A 16,102-nucleotide genomic window follows, 5' to 3' on the forward strand; every position below is an offset into this window, starting at 1 on the left:
GTTTCAGTCACCAGGAATCTTTGTTCCAGACAAAGGGGCACAAAGCAGACCCTGAACAATGGACATTATCCACTCACAGCAGGTGACAGAGGCCAACACTTTCCACCCACGTTCTGCTCCACTCTTTAGTCCAGAACTCAAAACCAGAATAAACCCAGGCATGCTTGTTACACACCATTCTCAGCAAACCAGCCATCACTAATGCACAATGCAAATATCCTACCCAAACCTGAAGGTGGCGAGTTTGGAGCTTCATTCTAGAATGGACAAAATAGGACATGGCTTCAAGCAGCAAGAAGTTGAAGTCGTCAGGGTTGATTCCACAAGCAGGAAAAGGGGAACCCTCTAGAACCGTGGTGGGAAGCAAGTAGTAGAATATGACTCCTTTGGCCATGAGCTTACCTGAGTTATTTCTGTCATCTAGGTATCTGAGGTCATCAGCTGCATCAGGTGACTGGAAGAGAACAGAAGACATGAGCATCCACATCTGTAATGCTAGTGCCAGGTAATTCCCCACCTCCAGCCTTACAACACACCACGGAGAACCTGTTGTCCTCAAAGGCACTGGTACTGTGCTGCCCACGCAGCATCCGGGGCATGACGACAGGGAATGCACACAACTACAACACGCACCATTCATGGTAAGTCAAGCAGCCCGTTGCCTGAATTGCAGGTGGAGGGGGTGTTTCTGCCCATCAGAGCTCTCCTCCTCTTTGTGTGAGGAGAAGGGAGAAGATGGGAAGTGACACAAAACGCAGAAAGTATAAAGACTACAGCAAACGAGTAGAAACATGGGAGGAGAGCAAGGACATGAACTACATTTCCTGAGAGTCCTGGATCCCGATTCTGCACCTGCACCATGCCCAGGCCTAGCTCCTCACGCAACACCAACTTTCTTCTTTACCCTCAGGTGTGTACAGAGAACTCAGATGGGGTAGGAACCAGTTACATCCCAACAGTGGCAGAGACAGCTTTGGAGAAATGGCAGGTGGTTACCGTGAAACTCCACCAGCTCCTGCGGATTTGAAAACCTTCACAAAACGAAGACCATTCCAACAACCAGAGCTGTCTGTAGCTCACCAGACCAGAGTGACACCACCATGAGAAAACAACTTTCCCCATGGTCATGAACTTGAGGTGGCTTGAAGATCAGCACTACACTGAGGACAGGCGTAAATGCCCCAAGCCACACTTGCTTTGCTGAAATTGAGAATTTAATCTAGCTGTACATTGTGCTTCAAGGATAGAAAGGTCAAAGTGTTCTGTTTACTTCAAAAGTGCCTGCACTTGTTACTTCTACTATTCGTTCTAGGTTCGTACACACTGCTCTGAGCTCAACGCTTCTCTGAGCTACAAATGTGAGGGCAAGGGTTCAGAAGAGCTCAGTATTCAGCAATTGTAATAATGCCAAACATGTCCAAAAGTTTTGGCCACTACTGATCTAAGTCTGTCTTTTAGGGGTCTTCTTGATCAGCTCAAGAGCACCACTGAAGAGTAGCTTAAATTTTCTTTCATTGCAGGATAAAGGATGGTGGCTCTACACGCTTGTATGGAAAGCACGAGGAAAGTTTCATAGCAGTGAGAGCACAAGAAGCCCTCATTTCCATCAAAACTTGCCTGTTCTGTGCAAGCAGTAAAACTGGAGGAGGCAGGACAGAGGAGAGATGATCTCAGTGCAATTAGCGCTTTAGAAACAAAGCAAATGTGTGGTAGAAGTCAAGCTCTTCATGGACAGCGAAGAGCAGAGCACAGGGGGCTGCGATGACTTCGGCATGCTCTGCTGAGGAACAGCCCAGGGAAAGAACACTGTGCTGATCCCAGTGGAGTGACACAGATGTGTGCCGATGGCCAGGAAGAAATACGGTCTCTTAATTACAGCACTGCTGAGAGAGGTCCAGAGGAACTGCCTGATGATTTGGAGATGTAGGCTCCTTTGGAGGCACCTTCTCAGCTGCATGAAGAGCCAGTGCTGCACTATGGCCTCCACAGAGGCTTGGGGAAACTCGGGCAGTCCAAGCTGCCACTGGGGCTGGAGTGGCCAGTCCTCTACCTCTTCTGGACAGGGGCATGCCCAAAGGGGAAGGGATTCTCACAGAAAAAGATGAGTGACTGCCAAGGGCTGAGCAATACCACCAGTGGAAGGAGTGAGCCAAGAACATGCATCAAATAACGTCTGACTGCAACAAATAACGTCAGATTGCAACACTGCTGACATCAGCCTGGTTTTGGGGGTGACTCCTCAGCCCTGGGATCTGTGTGTCATGACAGAAGTCAAAGCCCAGTGTGTCAGTACTTGCTTGCTCTCCACACACAAACCAAACACAGCTGAGGAGATCTGCTTCACTGCCTTTATATAGGACTAAAAAAAAAAAATCTTAAAAAAATTCAGACGTACAGCATGTGCTGAGACCCTCTGTCACAAGGGCCAGCGGTCACTGACTAACCCAGACACTAAGAGAAAGGCAGTTCACAGCCCTGGACAACTGGCTCTGGGTGGCCCTGCTTGTGCAGAGGGGTCGGACAAGATGATGCCCAGAGTCCCTTCCAACCTCAATCCTACCGTGATTCTACGACAAAGCAGCTTAAATGAAGTGAGGGTCTATGAGGACAGAGAAGGACCTCACCATGGCGCTCACCCTCGAAACTTGGTGCTCTCTTACTGCTCTCGATTACTTCACAGTTCATCTACAGCAGAGTTACAACACAAGAGAACTGTCACCACAGCTGCTTCCTGGGCAGAATGCTGGATACCTTCCAGGCTGAAGTTAATTAACAATTGCTCCAGTTTGCAATTTGTTGGCAATAATTTTTATAGTTTTTCTTCCCTTTTAGTTCTCATCTTTCACTTAAAAATAATTCAGGATCAATTAAGGTGAAAATGTACCTGCTTTATATTTGAAAAACTTTGGTCATTAATTTTAAAACCATCTGGATCAACTTTTTCACAATTCCACTTGATTCAAGTCTCCAATAAACCCTCAGTTATGTGGCACAGCTGGTCATTGCCTCCACAGGGACAAGGCCCTTGAAGAGGACTTGCTCAAACCACTCAACCTCTGCTCTGAAGGTCATCACTTCACGTGCACTTCACCATCAAATCCAGCCCTAGCCACTCTAACAGATGGGCCGGCATGCAGCTTATACCTGGATTTCGTAAACAGGTTTGGAGGAAGGGATAGCAGCAAATTCCCGGTAGTCAAACTTCTTTTCAGACATGGACTAGAAGGGACAGCAAAAGAGAAGAAACAGAGAAGAGAGTAAGGGGAGAGAAATGGATGGAAAACCAGCAGCACGCCGAGCAACCTGTGCAGAGAAAGGCAGAAGCAGAGCGTCATTCTCTGTTAGTGCCAGGAGAGCCTGGATACAGCCTCTTAGAAGACAGAGGGAACATTATGAGCCCCAGCAAAGGGCATATGCACACCAGGTTAGGCAGGAAATGCATTTTCATGGGAAAACTGGTAGCAGGATTCCTGGTGGCTGTAGCACCATCAGGATTTCGATCCAGAGTGGGCTGTTTCGTGTGACCTTGGGCAAAACGAGGTCCCCTCCCTGTGCAGTTGCTCCCACTCCTCCGTCTGTGTTACTAATTATGAGAGTTCTCTGCAACAAAGCCATGTTGCATTCATATGCTGCTTAGAAAAAGGAAAGTGCTGATTTCAGCTGAAGTTCTGGATTTTACGCTGTTGAGGAAACAAGAGGCCAGAGTCTCTGAAGTGAAAGGCTTCACAGAGATGAAGAACCAAGAAAAGGATGAAATAGGAAAACAGAAAACAGATGCTACATCGTAGTTGCAAAAAAAAAGGGGGGAATGCCTCTAGCAATGGCAGAGTTCCACCCACTGTGCCCTCTTCACAGTTCTTGTACCATGCAGCCACACCTGGCTTAAATATTTAAGCATGGATCCCATGGCCCAGATCCACAGTCCACACCCCAGCTGAGGAACTGGGAATCCCAGGATTACAGGTGAGATATCAAAAGCAAGCAGAAGTGTGTCATACCAGCCTTCCCGGTGAAGTGACGTTTCGGGGACTGCAATCTGCAAGAGATGACAGAGAAACATTGGTCAGTGATCGGCTGTATTACAGGCAACGCTTCCCTGAATCTGCCCCTTCCGCGTAGCAGCATTTCAGTGTGATACAAGATGACGCTCAGGAAGGACACTGCCTTCCCGGAACAAATGCCTGTCTTCTGTTGTTTTAAAAATTCATGATGCTGGTTTTACTCCTGCTCTGGTTCCCTGGAACCAAACCTCAGATGTTCCCTCACATTTTCTACAGATCAGGCCCACCCCATACGCTGAGAGATGTCATAAACCCCAAAAGACCTTCCAGTCTAGGCTAGGGAGGAAATTGCTTTCAACTGGACTGTCTTCAAGCAAGTGAAGCTAGAGAAGCAATAACCATTTTCCTCAGAGACAGCTACGCGGTACCTTCCAGTGGTGTTGGTGATGGGGTAGGAGCGGGTGAAGGCGACTCTGCCAGCTGCTCCAGCGTGCTGCGTTTCTTCCCCTCCTTGGACTTGGCAATAACCATCTGGGCTTTAAGAGCATCCTGTTCAAGTGATTTCATCCTGCCTCAGGAGTGAGGAAGGGAGAAAAAGACATGAGACATTGCCTTCTCAGTACGAGATAATGCCGCCTTCTGCGCCCAGCAGCCAGACTGTAGTCGAGTGGCTGAGTGCAGGAAGGCGCAGTGAAGCACCCTTGGTTCCCTGAGGCAGACAGACTTCCAGAGCAGCAGAGGAGACAGCCTGGCTTGCCATCATCTGGAAACACACATGCCGTCAAATGTGTGGAACAAACAGAGCCTAGAGCTAAGCACCAACACACTGAGAAGCTGCAGGCCTTTCCGGAGGAGCCATATATGCCGGGAAAGGAACTACCCGGGCTCAAACGGGTAGGATCAGTTCTCAGGGCGTTACTCTCCTCTGTGCTCTCAGTGCGTTGCATCTTAACCCTCTTCAGCCATCAGAAGATTATGAAATAACTAAGAAAAACTGGGCTTTGCCCTCAGAAATGTCTGCACCCTTCTCCCAAACAGCCTCCGCACCCCCCCATTGTCACTGAGACAACTGCCAGTAGTCTGTGGGACCTCAGGGAAATGGACACCAGCAACCACTAGCATTTCCTCCCTGCCCCAAGCACGCCACAGCTGGGAGCACAGTGTTAAGACATGGGGAGACAGACAGATGTTGAGCATGCAGCTGGCAGGGAGGGGGCTGTGCACACCTGGATTGGCTTCCTGACCCAGGGGTTCTTGAGACGTGACTCTGCCTTGGACTAGACATCTGAGCTGGCCTGGCCCCAGGAGCAGGAGCCCATTGTCGGGACTGGTACAGCTTCCTGGCCAGATCCTGCTCGTACTGTTTAATACTGTCTTCAAGAGCTGAGGATCTGAGGAGGAGGAGGAGGAGGAGGAGGAAAAGGAGGAGGAGGAAGAGGAGATGATGGTGATGAACATCGCAGCGGATAAGTGCAGGGAAAGAAAGAAACAGATACAGGAACATACCCTGGCAAGGAGAAGTACGGGTCTGAGATAGGTGTAGCCTTAATTTGAACCAGCTCCTGTATCTGATCCTGTCCCACACCAATTGCTGCAGAAGCAGCAGGAACCTCCCGAGGGCAATCTGGGATGATGTGCCCAGAGGCGTCAGCCTTCTGAGCCTCCGCATCCATTGCCTGCCCTCCCCGCAGGCCAGGAGAGGACTAGAGACACCCAGCAGCCCCACGGCAAAGGCCCAGGAGGTGGTTACAGAGAAGTGTGTGTAGTTTATGTGTGTGTGTCTGAAGCAGACAGAGGGAGCACGAGTGAGCGTGCAGCACACACATCTGACAGTCTCTTAGCATACATCTGCATATGTGTACCTGCCCACGCACCTTCATTTGACCACAAGGAGAGGGGAAGCAAAGTGGACAAGCACGTTATGAGGGGCTGTGTGCCACGGCCTGAGCACCTGCAGCTGAGCGATGAGAGCACCCCTAGGACAGTGTGTGCGTGGCAGGAGAACTGCTGAGGTGCAGGTGGCCCTGGCTGGACACCTGCCTCCCTTGACGTGTCTGGTACCTTCTCAATCACTCCCTTCCTACGGCACAAATGCCAGTGGCTGTGTGTGCCCAGAATACTTATGGAGCATGGTGGGTCCCCGTGTGTTTGTCCCAGCAGAGCACTGGGGTGTGTGCTGGGGGGAAGGGGGTGCATCACATGTCCTGGCAGATGACACGGGGAGAAAAAGGAAAGCCCAAGAAGGTGCAAACTGATGGGGTCAGGAGTGACAGCACACAGACCAGAGAACTGGAAAGAAGCAGAAGACAGAAGATTAGAAAGGAAGTAATAAAATCAGTGGCATGCACTTAGAGAAATACAGGTTAGTGAGGCTGCAGCAACATGTGCAGGGGCAACATGTCCTCCTTCCCACACGGCATATGCAGTGCTGCCTGAGGGGCTCTGGAAAGATGCCCTGAGCCCTGGCTGCCACCGTGTCACTGTAGCTGCTCTGGCAGCTAGAGAAAAGGCATCCTAAGAAGACCAGATCACCCTGGGAGATCTGTGGTAGCAGGAACAGTCCACCCTCCTATTACAAAAAGGAGCACATTATTACCGACTGACTGCTGCCAATGCCAAAGCAAGCAAGACCTTAACCCTACCCAAGGAATCAGCCAGCACTTCTCTAAGAGCTGAATAGAAACCTGCTCCTTGGTATCAGGAGCACAGTGGAGCTGAGGACCTGGTCTGCAGAACTTAAAAACAGTAATGCTGGATCTGATAACTGAACAGTGAGACAGCTGCAAGTAGCTCCTCTGTGGCATGTATTCTTACCTCTGAAAGGCTCTCCCTTCGCTTGTTCATTTTCCATGAGCAAAACATGCTTAGAAGAGAAGAGGCTGAAGGTCTGGAGTGTAGGGATCTCTCTCCTGCCCACGGTGGACAAAGCCACCATACTCAACACTCATTAACCCTTCTCACAGCGTATGTAGAAGTTTTACTGGGCCCTAAGCAATTTCAGTGAAATCCTGGCCAACCCAGAGGTACAGTAACATTACAGGAGCAAATCCTGTGAACCCTTAAAAAAATCCTGCCCCCCCAGCACGTTTCAGATTTCTTTATCTGCTGGCAACAGCAACAAGTGCCGGGGAGAACACGGAGTCCAGAGGCAAGAGGTGTGCGTGAGCAATGCCCTTGTAATAGCTTTGTTTTCAAGGGTTTGTGCAGGAAACGTCACGTTTCTCCTTTCTACGTTGTCTGACAGCTCTTATGACAGCATTCCTTGGACAGGTTAGTGCTTAGGAGGAACTGGAGCTGACACTACCTCCTGTTTTCCATCACATGAGGAAGCATGTGTGGGCAGTGGAGGCACGAGGGAGAGGAAATCCTGCGTGTCTAATTGGGAAGGGATGACAGCTCAGTCTCTACCGCCTCTCCAAGCACAGTGATGCTGATTTTCAGGAGGAGAAGCCCAACAGACAACTTCACTTTTGTTGGGCCAAATACAACAGTGAAGTTTTTCTTTTTAGGTACAAAGATGGAGCAGCAGCTCTGTGCAGGATGGCCCCTCCTGACAATGCAGTGGAGCTTACACAGCATCCTCCTGACAGTCAGTTTTCAATGCATTCATCACTTGTAGCCTTCCCATGAGACAGAGAGTGCTACCACAGTCCTCTCTCCCGTGTCGGCAGCACAGAGGACTCCTTGATCTGTCCAGCATCATGAGAAAGGAGATGCCAGAGCAAAAATTTGGATCTGGTCACCTCAGTCCCAGCCAGCCTTTTCCGAGGGATGGTCTATAAGCACATGTTGGGCTCCGCAACACCTATGCAGCCTGGTTGGAAGAGACCTCGGGAGGTCACCTGCTCCAGAAGCTGCTCAAAGATCTAACAAACGTGCCACAAGATGACAGAAATCATTCATTTCCACATCAAGGCTCCATATAATGAACAGCTTTCTGACGTGACAGGGCAGAGTAGTGAAACTAAGGCAATGCTTCAGCAAAAAAAATCCAGCTGAGGCACACCAGGCAAAGGACTCGTCCAAGGCAAAGAGTGGGAGCGTACCAAGGAAGTTTTTCTTGGTGGGCAAAAGCCCTGGTACTACGAACATTTGACCAGCTCTAAATAAACCATAAGCAGATCTGCTACACGATCAAGTAACAGCGGAAAACTCGTACCCTCAAAGCCCTGGATAATTGGCCAGCTCTCACTGAGGATTCCGCTATGTATTTCTTCACCCTCAGAAGACAACAGCACCATTGTCATTCATGTCTAAGGACAAACACTGGAATGGCCAGGTGGTATCACAACTCGTGGTAATCCTTCAGTGTCCTCTCTAGCAGGCTGGCAAGGCCAAGTCACTAGCAGCCCTGTTCATCTAAAATCTCTCATTCGAACCCCAAAAATGACTCTTTCAGATTGCCCTTTGAATGCTTCCCACAGGAGCATTATGGGAAGAAAATGATAATTAGTTGTAGGAGCAGCCTGGCTAATTTTTGAAAGGAATTGTATGACCCATTAAATGCCTTGACTAGCTTTAAGTTTTACGTTCTGAGCTAGGAAGTTCTTCTTCCAAAACAATGTTTAACCACCCTTCTCCAGCTGAGGGAACAGCTCGTGTGGACAGGAGCGCCCTCCACTTGCTAATTGCTTGGCCTTAGCAAGTTTTCCAGCCTAGCAGCGCTGGATATGCGAAATGCTCTTTCCATTTCTCATTTTGAATACGTCACCTTGCAGTCTCAATAAATCCCATTTTTTTCACGTTACAAAGGAGGTGGAAAGCTCTGTGCTGAGAGGGAAGGAATACGCTCACCATCACATACTGGTGTTCAGGTTATGCTTTTTATAAAACTCCACTGTCTTCACGACAGATAAAATGTAAGAGACACCTCTCCGGTAGCTGACAGAAGCAGATGAGCTCAGCCAAGTGGCGGATGCTTTGCCCTGTTTGAAGAGGTACTACGTCACTTCCCTGACACCTGACTTAGGAGGGCTTGTTTGTCCCCTGTTTTTAATACCATGTAATCTGAATGACAGGCAGCGGGTCCCCTCTTCCTGAACTAGCCTAAGGAAGAGGACAGCGAAGGTTCTTCTGTCTCACCGTGCTGCCCGCCACATTGCTCGTTTCTCTGCCTCCAGAGCTCGACGTTCTGCTGGAGAAAGCTCCTTCTCTTGACCACTCAGCAGCTCAGGGCTTTGCATTCGCAGTCGCTCCTGGTGCCGCCGTTCAGCTTTGGCTGTCCGCACAGGTGCCACTGCATCCCCTGCTCCAAGATACAATGGACTCAACCTGGGCAGAGAGAGAAGCAGTGAGGGGTAGGCTGGCCTGGTCCACCACAACTCTTACCTGCCTCTTTTCAAGATAAAAGGTGATGACCAACACCCCAACTGACTGTTTAGTACCACATCTAAGTACATCACCTTGGCAGATGAAAGGACATGTAACAGAAGCAAGTTCCTCTGAAGAAGCTGGTTCTGATCAGAGTTTTCCTCTCTCCTTCCTTTTATGCTCTTTGTCTGCTAGAAGGAGGAGCCATCTGTTCTATCGTCTGGCAGCTCCTAGGCAAAGGCCACTGCTGAGCCACTTACCCAGACATGGAGTTGGTTCTCTGTTCAGGCTTGATCCCTTCTTCCAGTGAATTCCTCTGCGAGCTGCTGTTCTCGTTGACCTCAGAAGGCCTAGAGCAAAGCAAGGGCGTCAGCTAACAGTGCCACAGGCTACATCCCCACCGAAGGTTTGGAACAGAACCAAGCCCCAGAAAGCAACAACTAACTCAGTTTGAAGACACAACCCTTAAGGATTTTGCTCAACTGTTCCTCCTTCATTGCTACAAGCATTTCCTTGTGGATTTCACAAATGTTCACGCTTTCCAGCATCAGAACTGGGTTTCTTCATTTGGAGGTCAACCAACCACCAGTGCACACACTCTTCACATGTGAAGCATTGCGTGTGCTGACAAGTTCTTGCACAGTTCTAGCCTGGCTCCTTCTGGCTGCCATGTGATGGGCAGCCTGGCTGCTTCCAGATTTTGCCTTTGCTGATGTCAGGTATGTGCAAATGTTAATGCAAGACGACCTTCCTGGGTGTTAGTGAAGGCACATCCGGGCCAGGGATGAATCCTGAGTGAGGTCAGCACAGCAATGCGCAATGTGGCCACTCTGCGCAGCTGCCTGACACACTGAGGCCGCGTGCTCATAACCAAACCACTGCAGCCTTCAGAGCTGGGCTGCAGTTACCATCCACACTCTTTAAGCTGTGCACATGCAGGCACTGATCTGTAACAAAAGGAGGGCACACGAGCCTGTTCTCCACAGGCTAAGAACGTGCACACAGTCACTGTGGCTCACTTGGCAGTGAGGAAGTTTATCCTGACTCTGAGCCCTTAGTTTTACTCGCAGGTTTATTTTGATTAAATTTCAGTTTCTGTTCTAGCAGGACAAAAGTACACTTCAAAAAACAGAAACTCAGTCTATTTCACTGCCTCACCTTTGTTCAAGCACAAATAATATGCAACTGGAAATCACCTGATGGACCCAGCCTTACTGTTCTCTAACCTCCCACGTTCCAATAAAAAACCCCGGGGATAAACAGGCTGTCACATCAAACCAAAGAGCTGGTTTGCATTTGGCTGCTGTCCTTCTTTAGAGCTGCCCTGAGAGCACAGGAGGTGGAAGGTCTCAGGGCTCTCATAACATGAGAAGTTCCTCAACAGAGACTGGACAGGAACAATGGAGAGAAATGAGATTCAAAACGACAGAGTACATGTTTTCAGCTACTGTAAGACTGACATTGAAAGGGAAGAGAAGAATGTCTGCACCAAAGTCTCAGAAAAGAGTCAGATCAGGAGAGCATCACCTTTATTCTAGTGCAACTTTATTTTTATCTGAACTCTTCTGAGAAACCTTTTCTCGTTCCCCAGTTCTATGCCCAAGAATCAGAAAAATAATGCAAGCTGGAGGACAAGTCCAGGAGAACCAGGAAACAAGAGCCTAAAAAACCCCAGACCCTAGGTTCAGCACCAGGACTTACTTGAATCAGCTATCTCTAAAACTCAACATCTCTGTATGCCCAAGTGCACAGCTGAAGGAGCTCTTCTGAAAAGAAAGACCTGGAAAAACCTGCTCTATGCCAAAAATTATTGATACCAGGACACCACTGACACGTGTGGGTGGTACTGAGCTACCAGCCTTGTCTTACCGAGTTGCTGGAGCCTGGGTGCTCTTTCCATTTAGTCTCTCAATCTTGTACTCAACTCCTTCAATGATGACGCTGGACTGCACGCTCATCTCAGGCGCCTGTTTGACCATCTCATCCTCTTCTGCCTCTTCCTCCAACAGAAGGGTACGTTTCTGCTGCAATTTTCGAGCTGCCGAAATCAGACAGACTCAGCTTATACCACAAAGCATTCACTAAAACCCCACAAGGACACAACCTCTGGGCAGATCCTTACACTCATCATCCCTGCAAGTTTGTGCTGGTTTAAGTCTGTGTTCCAGAGGCCTTTGTTCCTCCTCCACTCCACTAACGCTTCAGACGTAACAAATTCTACACCATTCCCTCAGGCCCCCCTTCCTTATTCACTAAACTTCCATTCCTGGACACTCTATAGAGCAGGGACCAAAGCTGGAGCGCTGGTGCCGGGCCTCCACACATGGCATTGACTGGGGGACCATCAGGCAGGCAGATGCTGGCAGCTGCTCGGTAGGAGCCAGCAGTGCACATCTCCTACACCCCTCTTTTAGCCAACACTGAGAGCCTGACGTACCCAGTAACTTCTTATGTTGGACCTGTGATGACTCTGGCCACATCGCATTGAAGAAACCCAAAATGACAAGCTGCCATTTCTTTGTCTTACCTTCCTTTCTATCTTTTCTGAGCTTACTCATGTCTTAAAATAAATTAATATTCCTGAACTACTATGTGGAAATGAGGGGGTTTCTAATGCTCTGGACAAACTCACAGACTGCATCTGAACAAGATATAGGAGGGAAGGTGGGGAAACAGAAGACAAGCTACCAAACCAAAACCAAATAATTTACAAAAGAAATCCCGTGGTAATAAACTTTGGAAGCAACAGTCACAGCTCCCAAACCCGGAAGTCCAACTCCAGCTGTGTTTTCTTAAGGAACAGGACAGGATTTTAGTAGAAGCCCTTTGTTCCACTTAACATCGTTCCCCATCACCTTTAAAAACAGGAGGAGGATATTACACAGAATCACAGAATTATCTGGTTGGAAGAGACCTTTGGGATCATTGAGTCCAACCCTTCACCCTGCACTGCCAGGGTCCCTAAACCATGTCCCTCAGCACCACATCTACACGGCTTTTAAACACTCCCAGGGATGGGGACTCCACCACCTCCTTGGGCAGCCTGTTCCAATGCTTCATGACCCTCTGTGTAAAGAAATTTTTCCTGATATCCAACTAAATTTCCCCTGACACAACTTAAGGCCATTTCCTCTCGTTCTGTCATTCATAACATGGGAGAAGAGACGGACCTCCACCTCACTACAACCTCCCTTCAGGTAGTTGTAGAGAGTAATAAGGTCTTCCCTCAGCCTCCTCGTCTCCAGATTTAAACAATGCCAGTTCCCCCAGCCACTTCTCATAAGACTTGTTCTCCAGACCCTTCACCAGCTTTGTTGCCCTTCTCTGAACGTCAGCACCTCAACGTCCTTCTTGAGGTGAGAGGCCAAAACTGGACACAGTACTCAAGGTTACCAGAAACTTCAGCAGTACCTTTCCCCCCTGTTGCAAGCCCTGTGCAAAATCAGAGCAGCGTACTGAGCGACAAAAGCTCAGCTGCCAGGTACTTTGCAAGGATGCCATGGGCAACCCCACGCTGCTGCATATCAGCCTGGGCAGGTTAAACGAAACACCATCATTTGTAGCAGCTTTAAAAAATGTTATTAAAGCCTTTACCAACCACAAGAAACTCTGACACAGTAATGGCAGAGCATCCACAAAGCTCCTTTACATTCGCTGACTTCAAGCTATTGCCAGGCTTTACGAATAACCAGCCAGGGCTTTTGGAAGGGCTGATTTCTGGTGTGGGTGCTCTCTCATGCTTCCCATGGATAAAGGATTCATTTAACTGGCCAAACTGCCACAGGTTCCAACGTACCTTCCTCCTCTTTCATTTTCTTCAGGTCATCCTCTCCGACCAAGGATACACGCTTCGGAGGCTTATCCATCTGCTGCTGCTTCACCTCAATTTCAAAGTACTTCTGCCTCTCACGGAAGGATCTCTGCTCAGGGCTGTGCAGCCCACTGGGGCTGTGCGTGGCCACCTGCAAGAGCCGTGCGGCACTGCCCACGGAGCCACCAACAACGCTCCCTCCTCGCATCACCCCACGCCTGCCCCGCACCCACCCGCAACCACGCGCTCCACACCCTCCTCCCACTTCCCCAGCCCTCCCTGTGTGCCCACGCTGTGATGCTGCCTCCATGTTCACAGCCCCGAAAGCCTGAATCCTCTGTGAGTCCCCGTCCCGCTTCCAGCTCCAGCCACCAGAACTCACCTCCGGGGCAGCTTTGGGATTCTCTGTGCTGGTCTGACCAGGCAGTTCCTAAGAATTCAGAGATACGGGCATGTTCTAAAAAGAAAGTTCTCTCCCACCACTGCAGCCAAGTGTCAGCAATGTCACAGGGACAGCAGCAGTCCCGGACATCAGCTGATGGGCTGGCTGACGAAACAGTCCCAGAACTAACACAGGACAACGCCACTTTACACTGAGCAGTTGTGAGAAATAAGGACTGTCATTAAACTGAAGGTAATCAGAAAGAGAGGGTGACAAGATTTAACAGGGCAGAAGCTGAAAACCATGGGGCAGTAGGTGAAGAAGAGGAGCAGAAAGCTTAGCTTCAGATGGAGGAGGCTGAGACTGTCTTTAAATCAAAGACACAGCTATCCAAAATTTACTTCTCAGAAGTGGAAACACCATCAGGAAAGAAATCCTAATTACCAGAATAAGTAACAGAGTATTGGAAGGGTAGCTACAGGGGGAAGAAAAATAAATTGATCCCTAAAATCCATCTGGGAACCAGAAATCAGTAAGGGCAAAACCAGAACTACCAAAAAGTTACTAAAAACATGAAAGCTTTTAATTACAAAGTAATTACAAATGAAAAGGAACCACAAGAAGAAAGTAAGCAGTGACATTCAACTTCATTCAAACACTCTCCAAAAACGAACAGAAAGCTTTGTTTTGATTTTGTATAAGTAAGGAGCTCATTAAGAGAAAGGAAGCTTCCAGCTCAGAAGCAAATGTCTGGAAACAGAAATTATTGCTGCTAACACAGAAGAAAACCAAAAAGCTCAATCCACCCACCTGCGGGGACGAGATAATTCTGAATGAAATGACCTCTGAAACTGCAAGTCTGACCAGCGTGGATTGCTAACCGACTTGTTTAACTGCGTGGCAGTTCATGTCTAAAAATACCTTGTCTAATAGTATATCCTTAAAAACCAAGAAGCAGGCAAAAATCATTTGAGCAGCAGAGCTTCAGCCTGTTCCGTTTCAACAGGACAAATATTCACAGATGAATGAACTGAAAAGGTTAAACAGAACCAGTGCAGTGAAGATTAATCTAACATCTTCCTCTGAGGGTATTTTGAAATTTTTGAACCAAAGGACCTGCATAGATTTGTTTGAGACTTCACAGATGAGGTTTGTGACCAACCCTGTGATACATTTTCATTGCCAGATTTGGCTCAGAGAGCAGGAGGGTGTAAGTGAAATTAGTGAAAGGCAAAGGGCAGAACACAGATCCACAGAAATGCAGCGTCTCCTGCTCAGCCACTTTCTTTGGAGGAAACAAATCACTATCACCTCCCTGTTCTCACACACTGCTCCTGCTTGCCCATGAGGCTCCGTCTCCTGTTTGTACCAGTTTTTGACGTCCCCCCCAGCCAGCACGACTTACCTGGGCCTCGAGCAGAGGGTGTGACAAGGGCACTGCTGCAAAGGTCTTGTACGCTTGCTTGACATTGATGGGGATCTCGTCAGGAGAGGGTGGCGAAGGTGGCTTTTGCTACAGGGACAAAGACAGAAGATAACCACAGATGTTAAAAAACCAAACAGTGCGATGCTCAGCCCATGAAGCCTGAAGAGTGGAACACAGAGGGGACAGCCTTGGGCAGGACCCTGAGCAGTGCACTGTACACACACTGTACACAGCAGCATATCGAGCACAGCCCCCTTGCATTTATTGGATGGTGGAGGAACGATACTGCTGCTGGTACACACCAGAATTCTGTGACTGATCTCTTGGCCAAGGGGCCACATCGCTGTCCCAGTTCCTAAGGGTTTCCACCCAGTTCAACGAGCATGTGCCTACTTGAACCAGTGGGCTTCTGGGGCTGACACCTACTCAGGACTGAACAAGCCACATTTAGTTTATTACAAAATTAACGATAAGCCCTGGCTTCATCTGGCATTTCTGACTAAAGGGGCCTTCTTCATGGGAAGGGATCTATTAGATCAGAGGAGACTAAAATACGTGAACCTTGGCCAGTTCTGTGGGTTGTATATAGCTGTTTCTCTGCAAATCAGTCTCTAATTTGGCATCATGTCAAACAGGCTTCAGTAAAAAGTGAAGGGCTCTACCACAGGCATACTAGCCTGCTGTCATGGCAAAGACCAAAACACCCAAACCTTCTCTCCCATCAACATACAGCTCGTGGAACGTGAATCTTTCAAAAACAAACATTTTGCAAATCATAAAACTTCATCTCAGCAAGTGGTGTTGGCTCTTGCTCCCAGATACAGGACACTGAGAGACAAAGGTTCTGGAAGATTTATGCCTCTGGAAGGGAATGCCAGAGCTCATAAATAAGGAACTGCAGCCTCAGCAATGTGAACTTCTTGAATGGGTGAGTGAAGATGCAGGGCAGGCTGGTGAGGCTCATCTGTGTTAGAAAAATGAGCGGGATGCACCACCTGTGACTCTGATGGTGCAGAGGACGTGTTCTCGCCCAGGACACCCAGACTGGTGCATAACCAGGACCAGCCTTAGCCTACGGCATGTGATCTTTAAACTGCCAGATCCCCACTGGGAGGGTGTGCTCAGCCCACCCACCAAAGAACCAGCACCACAGCAACCCAGGACAGACAGAC

At 48.8% G+C, this 16,102-nt stretch overlaps 1 protein-coding gene across 1 annotated transcript in view; it reads right to left on the reverse strand.

Annotated features, from left to right (window-relative positions):
• The window catches only part of SCRIB (scribbled planar cell polarity protein), an 88,855-nt gene that overhangs the window by 3,651 nt on the left and 69,102 nt on the right, over positions 1-16,102 (reverse strand). The window contains exons 34-42 of the mRNA XM_010137939.1: positions 14,910-15,017; positions 13,505-13,552; positions 13,108-13,273; positions 11,181-11,349; positions 9,572-9,661; positions 9,084-9,272; positions 4,430-4,569; positions 3,999-4,036; positions 403-454 (exon numbers count right to left, since the gene is read on the reverse strand). Coding sequence (XP_010136241.1) covers positions 403-454; positions 3,999-4,036; positions 4,430-4,569; positions 9,084-9,272; positions 9,572-9,661; positions 11,181-11,349; positions 13,108-13,273; positions 13,505-13,552; positions 14,910-15,017 — 1,000 coding nt within the window. The remainder of the gene's footprint in view (positions 1-402; positions 455-3,998; positions 4,037-4,429; positions 4,570-9,083; positions 9,273-9,571; positions 9,662-11,180; positions 11,350-13,107; positions 13,274-13,504; positions 13,553-14,909; positions 15,018-16,102) is intronic.

The sequence above is a fragment of the Buceros rhinoceros genome, unplaced genomic scaffold (genome assembly GCF_000710305.1).
Source record: "Buceros rhinoceros silvestris isolate BGI_N320 unplaced genomic scaffold, ASM71030v1 scaffold5246, whole genome shotgun sequence".
NCBI lineage: Eukaryota > Metazoa > Chordata > Aves > Bucerotiformes > Bucerotidae > Buceros > Buceros rhinoceros.